This window comes from Pristiophorus japonicus, chromosome 1 (genome assembly GCF_044704955.1).
Source record: "Pristiophorus japonicus isolate sPriJap1 chromosome 1, sPriJap1.hap1, whole genome shotgun sequence".
Lineage (NCBI taxonomy): Eukaryota > Metazoa > Chordata > Chondrichthyes > Pristiophoridae > Pristiophorus > Pristiophorus japonicus.
This window is the reverse complement of record NC_091977.1, coordinates 469,860,407-469,878,800: the sequence shown is the minus strand read 5'-3', so window position 1 is coordinate 469,878,800 and position 18,394 is coordinate 469,860,407. Positions and strand designations below refer to the sequence as shown.

The 18,394-nt window shown below is 43.5% G+C and overlaps 1 protein-coding gene across 3 annotated transcripts in view; it reads right to left on the bottom strand.

The window, feature by feature from the left end:
* LOC139276379 (probable C-mannosyltransferase DPY19L4) overlaps window positions 1-18,394 on the bottom strand; it is a 128,002-nt gene that overhangs the window by 97,087 nt on the left and 12,521 nt on the right. For all 3 annotated transcript variants that reach the window (XM_070894298.1, XM_070894277.1, XM_070894287.1), the window contains exons 2-3: window positions 8,979-9,224; window positions 4,506-4,627 (exon numbers count right to left, since the gene is read on the bottom strand). In XM_070894298.1, coding sequence (XP_070750399.1) covers window positions 4,506-4,627; window positions 8,979-9,219 — 363 coding nt within the window. In that variant the 5' untranslated portion in view covers window positions 9,220-9,224. The remainder of the gene's footprint in view (window positions 1-4,505; window positions 4,628-8,978; window positions 9,225-18,394) is intronic.

Genomic DNA, 18,394 nt, shown 5'->3' with positions numbered 1-18,394 from the left:
TGAACTTTACATGGGATCTGAAGACCGAGATAAAAGGGATAGACTGTAACCCCTGGCCCTTCACACACAGTCTGAAACTCACAAACGCCACAGAGCCCAGCGATTAGACTCAGATAAAACATCTCACAGCGCAAAAAGTCTGGCACAGCTTGTTGCTTTTTCAGATTGCAGCTAGGCACAAGAAAAGCTTAAATAAAAGGATACTATGAAGGTATGAGGGCAGAATTGGCTAAAGTGGACTGGGAAAATAGATTAAAGTGTAGGATGGTTGATGAACAGTGGTGGACATTTTAGGAAATATTTCACAACTCTCAATAAAAATATATTCCAGTGAGGAGGAAAGGATGCAGAAGAAAAGATAGCCATCCGTGTCTAACTAAAGAAATAAAGGACGGTATCCAATTAAAAACAAGGGCATACAGGCCCCAAGTTTCCACACGCGGCGAAAAAGGCGCACCTCAGAGCTGGGCGCCTGTTTTTCTCGCCGAAAACGGCGCCTGAAAAAAAATGCAGTATTCTCGAGCTCCTTGGAGCTCAATGTCTGCTTGGCGCGGCGCACAGGTGGCGGAGCCTACCACTCGCGCCGATTTTGTAAGTAGGAGGGGGTGGGTACAATTTAAATGAGGCTTCAAGGTGCCGGCAACCCTGCGCGTGCGCATTGGAGCGTTCGCGCACGCGCAGTCTGAAGTAAACATTGGCACTCGGCCATTTTTAAAAGTGCTGCAGAAAAAGTGAAGATTTGTTTCTTGGACCCCTGCAAAGGCTTGCATTTTAATTTTCTTGATATTTCTGTGTGTGAGGGAGTGCTTTTAGTAGCACTGCTGAATAAATCACCTGCTGAAATCAGTGAGTTCAGCTTTTCACTGCTAAACTTGCAGAACCGGTGCCTGAAAATTAAGGACTGTGTGTTTGGAGAAATAAAAGTGCCAATTCAACTTTGCAATGGATCAACTTCCACCAAGAACAAAGAATTTCTTGCATGAGGAAGCAAACCATTGCATAATATGTGGTGCACCCATTCTGCAAATTTAAATATAAAGATGTCGATGTGGCTGCCTCTCCCTGTCCAAATGGCCTCAGTCAGTCCTCCTCACAGCTCGAAGGCTGCTGCTGCTCCCGACCAGCCACTGACGCCGCTGCAATCCCATGGCCGAATGGCCTCAAGTCCGTCCGGGTGCTGCATCTTCGCGGGGAATGAAGGCCTGCCTCAAGCACCGCAGCTCAGCTCAGCTCGAAGGCTGCTTGCTGCCTGCCCCTGCCGTCGAGAGACATTGACGCCACACCCCTGCCTCAAGCACTGCAGCTCAGCTCAAAGGCTGCTTGCTGCCTGCCCTTGCTGTTGAGACACTGACGCCACACCGCTGCCTGAAAGGCCTGCCTGAAGCACTTTCACACAGGTAGGAACATGGTTTATTTAATCTTTTCTTTGCTTATAAATTTTTATTCAGGTTGGATTTATTTGTATAATATTTGCATAAGTATAACTAAGGATTGATTGTAGAATTTAATGACTTCCCTTCACCCCCCACCCCGCCCCTTCCCCCTCCTCCTCGTTCGCTGCGCCTAATTTGTAACCTGCGCCTGATTTTTAAAAATGTAGACAAGGTTTTTTCAAGCGTACAAAAATCTTCACTTACTCCATTCTAAGTTAGTTTGGAGTACGTTTTCACTGTGGAAACTTTCAAATCAGGCGTCAGTGGCCGGACATGCCCCCTTTTGAAAAAGAAATTCTGTTCCAAAGTGAAACTGTTCTACCTGACTAGAACTGCAGAAAACTAAATGTGGAGAATTCCGATTTCTAAGATACTCCGTTCTACACCAGTTGCTCCTAAAAATCAGGAGCAAATCATGTGGAAACTTGGAGCCACAGAGTGGCCAAAACTAGTGGGAGGACAGAAGATTGGGAAGCTTTTAAAAGCCAGCAAAGAATGACTAAAAAAAATGATTAAGAAAGGGAAGATAGACTATGAAAGTAAATGAGCACGAAATATAAAAACAGATAATAAGAGTTTCCACAGGTATATAAAAAAGGAATAGAGTGGCTAAAGTAAATGTTGGTCCCTTACAGGACGAGATCGGGGAATTAGTAATGGGGAACATGGAGATGGCAGAAACTCTGAACAAATATTTTTTATCAGTCTTTACGGTCGAGGACACTAACAATATTCCAACAGTGGATAGTCAAGGGGCTATAGGGGGATCACAATCACTCAGGAGGTGGTACTCAGTAAGACAGATAAATCCCCTGGACCTGATGGCTTGCATCCTAGGGTCTTCAGAGAAGTAACGGCAGGGATTATGGATGCATTGGTTATAATTTACCAAAATTCCCTGGATTCTGGGGAGGTCCCAGCAAATTGGAAAACTGCAAATGTAATGCCCCATTTAAAAAAGGAGGCAGACAAAAAGCAGGAAACTATCGACCAGTTAGCCTAACATCTGTGGTTGGGAAAATGTTGGAGTCCATTATTAAAGAAGCAGTAGCAGGACATTTGGAAAAGCAAAATTCGGTCAGGCAGAGTCAACATGGATGTATGAAGGAGAAGTCATGTTTGACTGATTTGCTGGAATTCTTTGAGGATGTAACGAAGAGGGTGGATAAAGGGGAACCAGTGGATGTGATGTATTTGGACTTCCAGAAGGCAATTGACAAGGTTCCACAGAAAAGATTGGGGGTAATATATTAGCATGGATAGAGAATTGGCTAACTAACAGAAAATAGAGAGTCGGGATAAATGGTTCATTCTCTGGTTGGCAATCAGTAACTAGTGGGGTGCCGCAGGGATCAGTGCTGGGACCCCAACTATTTACAATCTATATTAACGACTTGGAAGAAAGGACTGAGTGTAACGTAGCCAAGTTTGCTGACGATACAAAGATGGGAGGAAAAGCAATGTGTGAGGAGGACACAAAAAATCTGCAAAAGGACATCGACAGGCTAAGTGAGTGGGCAAAAATTTGGCAGATGGAGTATAATGTTGGAAAGTGTGAGGTCATGCACTTTGGCAGAAAAAAATCAAAGAGCAAGTTATTATTTAAATGGAGAAAGATTGCAAAGTGCTGCAGTACAGCGGGACCTGGGGGTACTTGTGCACGTAAAATACAAAAGGATAGTATGCAGGTACAGCAAATGATAAGGAAGGCCAATGGAATCTTGACCTTTATTTCAAAGGGGATGAAGTATAAAAGCAGGGAAGTCTTGCTACAACTATACAGGGTATTGGTGAGGCCACAGCTGGAATACTGCGTGCAGTTTTGGTTTCCATATTTACGAAACGATATACTTGCTTTGGATGCAGTTCAGAGAAGGTTCACTAGGTTGATTCCAGGGATTAGCGGGTTGACTTATGAGGAAAGGTTCGGTATGTTGGGCTTCTACTCAATGGAATTCACAAGAGAGGTGATCATATCGAAACGTATAATATTATGAGGGGGCTTGACAAGGTGGATGCAGAGAGGATGTTTCCACTGATGGGGGAGACTACAACTAGAGGGCATGATCTTAGAATAAGAGCCGCCCATTTAAAACTGATATGAGTAGAAATTTCTTCTCTCAGAGGGTTGTAAATCTGTGGGATTCGCTACCTCAGAGCGCTATGGAAGCTAGGACGTTGAATAAATTTAAGACAGAAATAAACTGTTTCTTAAACGATAAGGGGATAAGGGGTTATGGGGAGCGGGCAGGGAAGTGGAGCTGAGCCATGATCAGATCAGCCATGATCTTATTTAATGTCGGAGCAGGCTCGAGGGGTCGTATGGCCTACTCCTGCTCCTATTTTTCATGTTCTTATGTTAAAAGTAATCACACCCAAAAGAAAAAAAATAGAGAAGACGTTCGAGGTACACAGCAACATTAAATGGGGTCTGCGATCTAACTCTGCGGTCGGTACTGTACCTGTTTAAATGCCCATGGTCCATGACAGCCTTTCATCGCGCAGTGATTGCAGAACCTCTCTCCCGCCGCTGACCCAACCCACGTGTTCCCAACAGCCAAACACAGGAGACAATGACGGAGATTCATACAACCGGTAAAAACAAAATCATAATTTGTCGGAGGTGATAGGGCGGGAGAGAGAGACTGTGGCGAGAGAGAGCAGGCGAGAACGGGAGGGGGAAGGGGAGGGGGAGGGGGAGCGGGCGAGAACGGGAGGGAGCGGGCAAGAACGGGAGGGGGGGACGCTGAGTGAGAGGGAGAGTGAGGGTGACGGATGGAGAGGAGAGGGAGGGTGAGAGAGGGGGGTGGTGGGGGAGGGAGGACATCAGCATTGATTCTATGGATGATGATAACAGTCTAAACCAGCACAAAGCACTAATTTGACCTCAAATGTTTTGTGGTAGTATGTGAAGAATAGCCACTTAGACAGGTACCAGAAAACCACAAGTGCTTGTTAGTATGAGCTACCACCTTCAAAAAAGGTGATGTGGGAGGAGAAAGGAAAAAAATATCTTCAGCATTACCGTTAACAGCAAATTAGGCAAACCTCAAGGTATACCAGCAATCTCACCTGTCTGCTAGAAAACCAGAATTTTCTTTCATGAAATGTAGAAAGGTATACAGCATACAACATTCCACTTGCAATTGCTGCCCAGCTGCCAAAGAAAACCTTTACCCACTGATGAAATGCAGCTGCAAAACATTAAAAAAAACATTCAACTCTCACGCAAATATGAAATGCAGAAACTTCCATACAGAATTCTAAGTTTTTATGTACAGACTAGCAAACACAATAATTTGTATGTACTTTATATAAACATATACGATCTGAATTGTTAAAAACTGAATCAATGTGGTTAACTTTTACAATTAATTGTGCCTTTTTTCCTCAAAAGGACAAGTTCAAAACAGGTGCAATTTAGCTCAGTGTGCCAATATTAACTTATTATTCATGAGTCTACCTTAAGTAATAACTCCATGCTATATAAAAGTGTAATCCAATCCCACTTGGCTGTTTATTTATAAAACCATGGTCTGTCTTTGTGCAATTCTGCCCTTCCAATGACCTGGGCTGAGGGGGTATAGTTTACTGTAATTGGAAATATATTAATAGTTATTTTAATAATCACTACATAATGTTCTAGTTAAATCATAACCCATGGTTTGGATAGCCCCGATAAACAGTTCAGAGCTTCTTGATTACAACAGTTCTTCCAACATGCTAGTATTTTTTTTAAACTGGATACTGGACTCCCACAATTACTCAAAACTGCAGAAATGAAATTGACTTCCAGTGACTGGTTTCAGTACCAGGAGAAGATGCCACTTTGTCCAAATTTAAGCTCGGAGAAACCAAAGTAGATTGCAGTCGGGAGAGGCTTAATCATTGAACAGAGTTGGTTCACAAGACAAGAGGTACATGCCATTGTGAAACAGATTAATGCAATATAGCCATAAATTTACAAAATAACTACCGGTAAATAGCACTTTTATTACATGAGAATTTTACAAGCATTTTTGGGGGTTTGAATTCTGGACTGCATACTTTCCTGTGAAACCTGTAAAAATAGCCCTGATTTGCACAGCAGAGAGGTTTAGGCAGAATAACACATTACGTCAGAGGATGCCATTCATGTCTTTGGCCAGGGCTGCCTCGAATGCTGTGAGCAGGGTGTAAGCTGGACTGAAAGGATTTAACTAGGGAGTTTGGTAGACAAAAAGCACGGAGCTGGAAGGTGACAACACATATAAGTTCATTTATCATGGCAAAATAATGGAAACTAATGTTGTGTGGAATGGCATCATTTGAGTGTTTCTGGAAACCACGAATATCGAGGACAAACACAAAAGAGATTTCTATTCAGGGTCACTGAGCTTGAGAAACAGTGGAGAAAATCCAGACTGTACAAGAAAAGGATTCCTATAATGCATATTTCATGTCACTGTAGCTAAAGAGGAATAGTGAAACGGAGAAAGGGAAGTGGGTGACCATCAGCTGGGGGAAGGAGGAAAAGAGCAATTTAGGTAGAGGCAATATGGTAAACTCCTGAGGCCCTGAAGTTGTCTGACAAGTTTACAGTGTTGGATAACAATAATCTAGTAGCTCAAAACTGGGCATCCATGAGGTGCTGTGGGCTATCAGCAACAGCAGAATTGTACATCACCACAATCTGCAACCTCATGGCCCGGCATATTCCGTACTCTACCATTTCCATCAAGCCAGGAGACCATCCCTGGTTCAATAAGGAGTGTATAAGGGGCTGCACCAGGCAGAGCTAAAAATGAGGTGCCAACCTGGGGATGCTGCAACACAGGACGACATGCATGCTAAACAGCAGAAGTAGCATGCTATAGACAGAGCTAAGCGATTCCACAACCAACAGATCAGATCAAAGCTCTGCACTCCTGTCACATCCAGTCGTGAATGGTGGTAGACCATTAAACAACTAACAGGAGGAAGAGGCTCCACGAAGATCTCCATCCTCAATGATGGCGGAGCCCAGCATGCAAATGCAAAAGACAAGGCTGAAATGTTTGCCACCATCTTCAGCCAAAAGTGGTGACTGAATGATCCATTGTGACCTCCTCCTGAGGTCCCTAGTATCACAGAAGCCAGTTTTCAGCCAATTCGATTCACTCCAAGTGATATCAAGAAACGGCTGTGCGCACTGGATACAGCAACAGATATGGGCCCTGACAACACCCCCAGCTGTCGTCCTGAAGACTTGTGCTCCAGAACTAGCCACGCCTCTCGCCAAGCTGTTCCAGTACAGCTACAATACTGGCATCTACCAGACAATGTGGAAAACTGCCCAAGGTGTGTCCTGTCCACAAAAAGCAGGACAAATCCAATTCAGCCAATACCACCCCATGGGGTGGAAATTCGTCGTGCCTGTTGCGGCGTTAACCCAGGCGGAGCGGTAAATTTTGCACTGGCAAATATTTTGCGTCTGCCGCTGCAAAATTCATCAACTGAGCCCCGAGTTTGGAGCGGAGCGCTAAAGGAGGCGTTGCACACCTCTTTTAGGGTGCTAGGCCGGCTGAGCAGGTGAAAATCCTGGCCTAAATAGCCGGCCTCAGAGCGACCTAAAAGAGGTCTCGGGGGGGAAAAAAAAAATATCTGGAAAAAAAAACCCACCAAAAACATTCCCAATAAATAACTCACGCCACAACATAAAATCGTGGGGGATAAAAAATCATACACTTACCTCAGGTCGACATTACTTACCTTACTGCAGCCGCTACAGCTTGGAACACCAGCTTCCATAGGCATTCCCACCAGGGCGCTCTACAGAGCGCTATAGGTCGATGCGATCCAAATATTAAGTCATTGTCAAAACCAAGGTCGTTGCACACCGGCTCGCCACTTCCTGGCGGTAATGCTCCGCGTCCCTCAAAACCAGCACCGAATGTCCCAGTGAGGCGCTGGAAGCTAGCTGCCCTCCCGGAAGTGCTTACCGCCACCCCTCTGGGGTGCTAACGGGCAACAGAAGACCAAAAATCCAGCCCCATCAGTCTACTCTCAATCATCAGCAATGTGATGGAAGGTGTTGTCGACAGTGTTATCAAGTGGCACTTACTCACCAATAATCTGCTCGCCTTTGCTCAGTTTGGGTTCCACCAAGACCACTCGGCTCCAGACCTCATTGCAGCCTTGGTCCAAACATGGACAAAAGGGCTGAATTCCATAGATGAAGTGAGAGTGAATGCCCTTGATATCAAGGTAGCAGTTCATTGAGTGTGGCATCAAGGAGTCCTAGTAAAATTTAAGTCAATGGGAATCAGGGGGAAAACTCTCCACTGGCTGGAGTCATACCTAGCACAAAGGAAGATTGTTGTGGTTGTTGGAAGTCAATCATCACAGCCCCAGAACATCGCTGCAGGAGTTCCTCAAGGCAGTGTCCTGTGCACAACCATTGAATAAATTTAAGACAGAAATAGACAGTTTCTTAAACGATAAGGGGTTATGGGGAGCGGCAGGAAGTGAAGTTGAGTCCATGATCCGATCAGCCATGATCTCATTGAATGGTGAAGCAGGCTTGAGGGGCCGTATGGCCTATTCCGGTTCCTATTTCTTATGTTCTTATCTTCAGCTGCTTCATCAATGATCTTCCCTCCGTCATAAGGTCAGAAGTGGGGATGTTCGCTGATGATTGCAGTGTTCAGTGTCATTTGCAACTCCTCAGATAATGGTGCAGTCCATGCCCGCATGTAGCAAGACCTGGACAATATTCAGGTTTGGGCTGATAAGTGGCAAGTAACATTCATGACACACATGTGCCAGGAAATGGCTATCTCCAACAAGCGAGAGTCCGACCACTGCCCCTTGACATGCAACGGCATTATCATCACCGAATCACCCACCACCAAAATCCTAGGGGTCACCATTGACCAGAAACTTAACTGGACCAGCCACATAAATACTGTGGCTACAAGAGCAGGTCAGAGGCTGGGTATCCTGCGGCGAGTGTCTCTCCTTCTAACTCCCCAAAGCCTTTCCATCAAATACAAGGCACAAGTCAGGACTGTGATGGAATACTCTCCACTTGGCTGGATGAATGCAGCTCAAACAACACTCAAGAAATTCCATACCATCCAGGACAAAGCAGCTCACTTGATTGGCACCCCATCCATCACCTTAAACATTCACTCCCTCCGCCACCGACGCACTGTGGCTGCAGTGTGTACCATCTACAAGATGCACTGCAGCAACTCATCAAGGCTTCTTCAGCAGCACCTCTCAAATCCACAACCTCGACCACCAGAAGGACAAGGGCAGCAAGCGCATGGGAACTCCATCACCTGCAAATTCCCCTCCAATTTGGAAATATATCGCCGTTCCTTCATCGTCACGGAGTCAAAATCCTGGACCTCCATCCCCAACAGCACTGTGGGAGTACCTTCACAGGGACTGCAGCGGTTCAAGCAGGTGGCTCACCACCGCCTTCTCAAAGGAATTAGGGATAGGCAATAAATGCTGGCCCTGCCAGCAACACCCACAATCCAGGAACGTATAAAATAAAAGGAAAATACATATGCTTACACTTGCTCTTTGTATCCTTGCTTCCTGTGCTGGCCGTTTTTTCTGTGCGCACCTCCTCTTTTTCTTCTTCCTCCTTTGAGGCGATTTCTTCTGCACAGGGACAGGCTCGTTTACCCTCATCCTTCCGGACAGACTCTTCCAGGCATGCACCTGCTGCTGCCACCGCCACTGACTTAACCTCTTCCTGAATGGTGGGTTCTTCTAGACATTTCTGTGTTCTTCTCTTTCTCAGCTCTGTCATTTCACCTATAAATGTAAAAGCTATTACATTACTAAAAGGATTATAGTACTTGGAACTGAAGAGCACTGCAAAAATAACTTTCAGAAAATTAAAAATTACCATTATCCTCCACTGATACCTCAGACACAGAAAAATTTGGATAAACTGATTACTACTCAACAGGTACATAATAAATGAAAATTTAGTCAGTACATAGACAAACAGAAAGCAGGAATATGGTGTTGAGATAGATGATCAGCCATGATCATATTGAATGGCGGTGTAGGCTTTAAGGGCTGAATGGCCTCTACTGCTCCTATTTTTTATGTTTCTAAACACAAGCACATTTATAATTGTATTTATAAAAATATTGCCTATTTTATATTCTGTGCTGCGGTATTTGGCACCTGTAGATTTTCCATTTCAGGACTGATTTTACACAAAAACAAAAAATAATATTACTGCAACTCCTTCAAAACATTTGATGTCCCCACTAAATAGCTTATTACTGCTTGGCATGGCAAAGAATTAAATAAATATAATTCGCAACAAATATATATTCCTTTAAAGAATAAAAAACCCATGGGAAATGTGGTCCAACCGTGGCTAACAAGAGAAGTTAAAGATAGTATTAGATTAAAGGAAGAGGCTTATAATATTACCAAAAGAGCAATAAGCCTAAGGATTGGGAGGATTTTAGAATTCAGCAAATGATGACCAAAGGATGACGAAGAGAAAGAAAATAGAAGAGCAAACTAGCAGGAGACATAAAAACAGGTATGCAAAATGGAAGATTGCTGAAAAGTAAATGTAGGTCTCAGAGGCAGGGACAGGAGAAATTAAAATAAAGAATCAGGAAACGGCAGAGACATTAAACAAATTTTTGTATCTGTCTTCACAGCCGAAAACACAAAAACATTCTGGAAAAAGAGGGGAACCAAGGGTCCAGTGAGAATGAGGAACTTGGATCAGTAAAGAAACAGTACTGGAGAAATTAATGAGACAAATCACCTGGACCTAGTGGCCAATATCCTAGGGTTTTAAAAAAGGTGGCTGCAGAGTTAGTGGATGCATTGGCTTTGATCTTCCAGATTACCCTAGATTTTAGAATGGTCCCTGCAGATTGGAAGGTTGCAAACATTACCCCGCTATTCAAGAAAGCAGGGAGAGAGAAAACAGGGAACTATAGGCCAGTTAGCCGGACATAATAGAAGGGAAAATGTTAGAATCTAGGGCACTTAGAAAATCGAATATGCCTGGGCAGAATATGGAGTTCTGAAAGGGTATCATGTTTGACAAATCTGTTTTCTGAGGTTGTAACTAGCAGGGTAGATAAAGGGGAAGCAGTGGATGTAGTATATTTGGATTTTCAAAAAACATTCGATGAGGTGCCACACAAGAAGTTATTACACAAAATTACGGCTCATGGGATTGGGGTAATGTGGAGAAATGTGATGTTATCCACTTTGGTAGGAAAAATAGAAAATCAGAATATTTTTCAAAAAGGTGAGTGACTGGGAAAGGATGTTATTCAGGAGGGATAGGGGTGTCCTTGTACACGAATCACAGAAAATTCACATGCAGGTACAGCAAGCAACTAGGAAAGCAAATAGTGGTTAGCATTTCTTAAAAAGGGACTGAACTACAACAGTAAGGGAGTCTGACAGCATTTATATAAGGCCTTGGTGGCACCACACCTGGAGCACTATGTGCAGTTTTGGTCTCCTTACCTAAGGAAGGATATACTTGCCTTAGAGAGAGTGAATCAACGGTTCACCAGACTGATTCCTGGGATGAGAGGATTGTCCTAGGAGGAGAGATTGTTGACTAGGCCTATATACCTTAGAGTTTAAAAGAATGAGAGGTGATCTAATTGAAACATAGGGGCTTGACAGGGTAGATGCTGAGAGGCTGTTTCCCCTGGCTGGAGAGTCTAGAACTAGGGGGTCACAGTCTCAGAATAAGAGGTCAACCGTTTAGGACTGAGATGAGGAGACATTTCTTCACTCAGAGTTGTGAATCTTTGGAATTCTTGACCTCGGAGGGCTGTGGATGTTCATTTGTTGAGGATATTCAAGACAGAGAGCAATAGATTTTTGAATACTATGGGAATCAAGGGATATGGAGATAGTGCGGGACAATGCAGTTGAGGTAGAAGAACAGCCATGATCTTATTGAATGGGGAGCAGGCTCAAAGGGCCGAATGGCCTACTCCTGCTCCTATTTGTTCTGTTCTTATATGTTCTGAGCAGAGGCACACAGAACCTTTTCTCAATTTTCTGTGACACCTAAAGTGTGCAATTCCACAACATTATTAATACAAATAGAGGATAGGGTAAGGAACTTGGGGAGGGGCAGGTGGGGAAGCATGTCAAGGGAGAATAAGAAGAAATTGGGAGAAAAGTAAAAAAAAAACAATTCGGAAGGCAAAGAGGAACTATGAAATTAAATTATCAAGGAACTGAAAGCAAAATAGTATAATATTCTACAGGCACATCAATTTTTTGTGAAGAAAGTTAGGATGGGAATAGGGCCACTAAGAGCTGGAGAGATTAATAACATACGCAGCGATAGAGAAATAGCAGGAATATTAAATAATTACTTTGCTTCAGTATTTAACAGGGAGACAGGATGTGTAGACATGACATCGGATGATGAGGAATGAAATAACCGCATTTAAAATAAAAAGTGGAAAAATATTATCAAACTCAAAGAGGATAAAACCCCGCACATTTTAAAAGATTATAGGAAAGAGATAGCAGAGGCACTACTACACATATTTAATAATTCGTTAGAAAAAGGTGTAGTGCCAGAGGATTTGCCAACAGCTGACGTAATGCCTATATTTAAGAAGGGAGAGAGAACATGCCCAGGTAATTATAGACCAATCAGCTTAACATCAGTGGTAGGAAAAATAATGGAATCCCTACTAAAAGGAGAAAATAGAAGAACATCGAGAAACCAAAATTATAAAAATGAATAGTCAGCATGGATTTCAAAATGGAAAGTCTTGCTTGACCAACCTCATCGAATTTTTTGAATCAGTAACAGAGAGACTAGACAAGGGTAATGTAGTAGATGTAATTTATCTAGATTTTCAAGACTTTCGATAAGGTACTACTACAAAATAGACTAATGAATAAGGTCAAAGAATGCAGAGTCAGTGAGCAAGTAGCACAATGGATAGCTAGCTGGCTTCAAGACAGAAAGCAGGGAGCAGGGAGTAGGGGTAGAGGATAGCTATTCAGAGTGGCAGAAGGTAGGAAGTGGTGTTCCACATGGATCAGTATAGAGACCAATGTTGTTCACAATTTATATTAACGATTTAGATGTTGGAAGATAAAACACAATTTCTAAATTTGCGGATGACAATAAATTGGGAATGGGGGTGGGGGGTGGCACAGTCAATACTGAGGAGGACTGCAACAAATCATTAATAAACTTGCAAAATGGGCATATAATTGGCTAATGAAGTTCAACACAGATAAATGTGAGTTTTACATTTTGGTAAGAAACATAGGGAGATCACATATTACTTGGAAAATAAGAATCTAAATGGAGTAGAAGAGCAAAGGGATCTCGTGTACAAATACACAAATCACAAAGTAGCAACGCAGTTTAACAAGTCCATAAATAAAAAGTAAACCAAGCACGAGAGTTTATTTCTAGAGGAACGGAATTGAAAAATAGAGAAGTTATGCTAAACTTGTATCGAACCTTGGTTAGACCACACCTTGAGTACGGTGTACAATTCTGGTCGTCATACTATAAAAAGGATATAGAGGCAGTAGAGAGGGTGCAAAAGAGATTGGCAAGAATTCTAACAGAAATGCAAGGTTATACCCATCAGGAAAGGATGAAAAGGCTGGGTTGCTTTTCTCTAGAAAAGAGAAGGCTGAGGGGTGACCTAATAGAGGGGTGACAGAGAGAGAGAGAGAGAGAGAGTGCTTCCACCTGTGGGGAAGAGGAAAACTCGAGGCAATCAATACAAGATAGCCACCAAGAAATCAAATAGGAAATTCAGAGGAAACTTCTTTACTCAGAGTGGTGAAAATGTATAACTTGCTACCACAAGGAATGGTTGAACTGAATAATATAGATGGATTTAAGGGGAGATTATATAAGTAAATGGGGAGAAGGGAATAAAGGGTTATACTGATATTGTTGGATGAGGAAAGACAGGAGGCTCGAGTGCAGCATAAATGCGGGGATGGAGTGGTTGGGCCGAATGGTCTGTTTCTGTGCTGTATATCCTATGTAAATACAGATTGTATAACAGCCTGTACTGTATACACACAAGCTTTTGCAACATTTTAGTCTATATTTTTAGGATTTGTTGTGTCCCTCTTATTAGCTCTCTCACCAGAATTACGTATTTCATGACACAGATCTCTTGATCCATCTTTCTACACTGTGATTATTTGCACGGGGTCGTCGACGTCCTTCTGCACTTGCACACTGCATTGGGGGGAGTGGGGGTGACAGGGGGCAGATCATGTTCTCTACCCCCTATGTTAGACGTAGATCACGTTCTTCCAACCGGATGAATTAGTGAATCCCTTTCCACACACTGAGCAGGTGAACAACCTCTCCCCAGTGTGAACTCGCTGGTGTACTAGAAGGTTGGATACACACATGCACCCCATCCAGAGATGCACCCCCCACATACGCACGTACCCACCATACACGTGGTCCCTTCATTCAAAGTTACAGAATGATCACTTCCAGAAGGGGAAAAAAAACATAAAACTCCAAAGAACTAACCCACTAATTAGAGTATAAAGTCTTTTATTTTACAAGCCAAGGACAACTATAATTACAATTGCAGATTACTAGATGACAGAGGATCATCACGAAGCTAACTACACTTCCACTTTCTGTAAGCTGCGTGACAAAACTGGATGAAGTTACACATTGCGGGCTGCTCTACAGCAGGCAAGATCAAATTACACATTCCAGACAAACTGCTGAGTGTGTCTTCTCCTCCAGGGGGACCAATCAGAAATCTTGTCCAACCCACTGGTGTTGCAAATAAACGCTCCCACTTTTCTATGCTTCTTTCCTCCTCTGCTATTTTGCTGTAACGATTTACACCTCCTCTGGTCTCATTATCACCTCATTTTGCCTTGCAACAGCATCACTTTTGTCATTTTAATCATTCCTGCCATCTAGCCCATCCCTTTTGTTCCTTCCGGTCACCCTTTTCCCTGGCTCTATACTTGCTTAAAAACTATTAATCGGCAACATATAAAACAAAAGCAAAATACTACAGATACTGGAAATCAGAAAATAAAAACAGAAAATTCAAGAAACACTCAGCAGGTCAGGCAGCATCTGTGGAGAGAGAAACAGAGTTAATGCTGCAGGTCAATGACCTTTCAGCCTGAAAGGTTCTTTCTCCACAGATGCTGGCTGACCTGTTGAATGTCTCCAGCATGTTCTGTTTTTATTTCTCGCTGTCCATTGTTGCCATTAATCAACTCCAAAATTACCAGAAAATTAAAAGCACTTGTAGAAAGTGGGCAATGCAGATCAAAACCTCACTATAGAGTGTGTCTCAAGCAATATAACCAACACTCAGACTCCAATTGCAATGGGAGATGTCAAATTTTAGCCGCATGCTTTTGGAATTATATTCCCGATCTCAATCAACTGTTGTTATCTTGCTGCTTTAAAATGTATCATTCTTAGTAGTCTTTAATGAGACATTTTATCCACTATGAAAGCATACAAACCCTAAAACAAAGAGAACTCTCTGCAATTCATCGAATGTCAGTGGATCATTAAAGTCTACCTGAACAGGCAGTTGGAGTGAGCCTTGGTTTAACATCAGTAATGCAATACTCCAGAAAATTGTCACCAGTTTATGTGCTCAAGTCCTAGAGAACTCAGAGAAAAGAGTGCGACCAACTGAACCAAGCAGACACTTGATGATCGTGTTACTCCGCCAGCAAAATGGCAGGTCTGTATGGACACGTGACCTTTGAGAGCAGGCACCTGCTGGATTTCCGCTCCCCTCCCCCACAGTAATGACAGTTGTAATTTTGCTTTGCTTATTCCCAACCTTGCTTTTGCCTTAACTTCAAGCAATAGTTCTTGGACCACCTGTGTTGCTTTCCTTCTCCTCTTGCCACATTATCCCTATTTGGCCTCCCATTTGATCGCTACTTCTCTTCTTTTCAGGTGGTCTTTGCTTGATTCGTCCCTCCCAGGCACCCGGTCCACTCCTCCATCATTCCAATACCCGTTCCCCTTCTCACACCACCTTCTCATGCAATCACAGGAGATGCAACACCTACCCATTTACCTCCTTCCTTCACACCATCCAGGGCCCCAAACATTCCATCCAGATAAACTTGTACTTCTTTCAATTTATTGTACTGTATTCGCTTTAGTTAGGGAGACCAAACGCAGATTGGGTGATCACTTTGCGGAACACCTCCGTTCAGTCTACAAGCGTGACCCTGAGCTTCCGATCGCCTGTCATTTTAATTCTCCGCCCCACTCCCACTCTGACCTTGGCCTCCTGCACTGTACCAATAAAGCTCAACGTAAGCCTGATGAACAGCACCTCATCTTTCGATTAGGCAATTTTCAGCCTTCCGGACTCAACATTGGCTTCAACAACTTCAGATCATAACCACTGCCCCCATTTTTTCGGGCAGCAGACGTAGATAATAATTCTGCTACTCCCATTCACACCTCCTCTGGGCCCATCTTTGTTGTAAAAAAGGGAAGGTGGCTCAACCGTGGCTATCAAAGGAAATCAGGGATAGCATTAGAGCCAAGGAAGTGGCATACAAATTATCCAGAAATAGCAGCGAACCCGGGGACTGGGAGAAATTTAGAACTCAGCAGAGGAGGACAAAGGGTTTGATTAGGGCAGGGAAAATAAAGTACGAGAGGAAGCTTGCAGGGAACATTAAGACGGACTGCAAAAGCTTCTATAGATATGTAAAGAGAAAAAGGTTAGTAAAGACAAACGTAGGTCCCCTGCAGTCAGAATCAGGGGACGTCATAACGGGGAACAAAGAAATGGCAGACCAATTGAACAAGTACTTTGGTTCGGTATTCACTAAGGAGGACACAAGCAACCTTCCGGATATAAAAGGGGTCAGAGGGTCTAGTAAGGAGGAGGAACTGAGGGAAATCCTTATTAGTCGGGAAATTGTGTTGGGGAAATTGATGGGATTGAAGGCCGATAAATCCCCAGGGCCTAATGGACTGCATCCCAGAGTACTTAAGGAGGTGGCCTCGGAAATAGCGGATGCATTGATAGTCATTTTTCAACATTCCATATACTCTGGATCAGTTCCTAAAGAGTGGAGGGTAGCCAATGTAACCCCACTTTTTAAAAAAGGAGGGAGAGAGAAAACAGGGAATTATAGACCGGTCAGCCTGACATCAGTAGTGGGTAAAATGAAGGAATCAATTATTAAGGATGTCATAGCAGCGCATTTGGAAAGAGGTGACATGATAGATCCAAGTCAGCATGGATTTGTGAAAGGGAAATAATGCTTGACAAATCTTCTGGAATTTTTTGAGGATGTTTCCAGTAGAGTGGACAAGGGAGAACCAGTTGATGTGGTGTATTTGGACTTTCAGAAAGCTTTCGACAAGGTCCCACACAAGAGATTAATATGCAAAGTTAAAGCACATGGGATTGGGGGTAGTGTGCTGACGTGGATTGAGACCTGGTTGGCAGACAGGAAGCAAAGAGTAGGAGTAAATGGGTACTTTTCAGAATGGCAGGCAGTGACTAGTGGGGTACCCCAAGGTTCTGTGCTGGGGCCCCAGCTGTTTACATTGTACATTAATGATTTAGATGAGGGGATTAAATGTAGTATCTCCAAATTTGCGGATGACACTAAGTTGGGTGGCAGTGTGAGCTGTGAGGAGGATGCAATGAGGCTGCAGAGTGACTTGGATAGGTTGGGTGAGTGGGCAAATGCATGGCAGATGAAGTATAATGTGGATAAATGTGAGGTTATCCACTTTGGTGGTAAAAACAGAGAGTCAGACAATTATCTGAATGGTGACAGATTAGGAAAAGGGGAGGTGCAACGAGACCTGGGTGTCATGGTACATCAGTCATTGAAGGTTGGCATGCAGGTATAGCAGGCGGTTAAGAAAACAAATGACATGTTGGCCTTCATAGCGAGGGGATTTGAGTACAGGGGCAGGGAGGTGTTACTACAGTGGTACAGGGCCTTGGTGAGGCCACACCTGGAGTATTGTGTACAGTTTTGGTCTCCTAACTTGAGGAAGGACATTCTTGCTATTGAGGGAGTACAGCGAAGGTTCATCAGACTTATTCCCGGGATGGCGGGACTGACATATCAAGAAAGAATGGATCAACTGGGCTTGTTCAATGGATCAACTGGAGTTCAGAAGAATGAGAGGGGATCTCATAGAAACGTTTAAAATTCTGACGGGTTTAGACAGGTTAGATGCAGGAAGAATGTTCCCAATGTTGGGGAAGTCCAGAACCAGGGGTCACAGTCTAAGGATAAGGGGGTAAGCCATTTAGGACCGAGATGAGGAGAAACTTCTTCACCCAGAAAGTGGTGAACCTGTGGAATTCTCTACCACAGAAAGTTGTTGAGGCCAATTCACTAAATATATTCAAAAAGCAGCTAGATGTAGTCCTTGCCACTAGGGGGATCAAGGGGTATGGCGAGAAAGCAGGAATGGGGTACTGAAGTTGCATGTTCAGCCATGAACTCATTGAATGGCGGTGCTGGCTCGAAGGGCCAAATGGCCTACTCCTGCACCTATTTTCTATGTTTCTATGTTTCTTTACTTGTCCCATTCCCACTCCCTTTTGCCTTACATCATCATCCCTTTTGTTATTTAATCCTGCCTTCCACTCTTTCACAGACCTTTCCTTTTGTTCTTTCCTCCTCTCCTCCCTTTCTCTGCCTCTGTACTTGTTTAAAACCGGTTATATTTCTAACTTTTCCAGTTCTTATGAAAGACCACTGACCTGAAACGTTAACTTTGTTTCTCTCTCCACAGATGCTGTCTGAACATTTCCAGCATCTGCAATATTTGTCTTCGTATCTATTTTAGTCATGTTGGTTGAGAGATAAATATTGGCCAGGGCACTGGGAGAACTCCCCTGCTCTTCTTCAAACAGTACCGTTAGATCTTTTACGTCCACTTGAGGGGGCAGATGGGGCCTAGGTTTAACAGC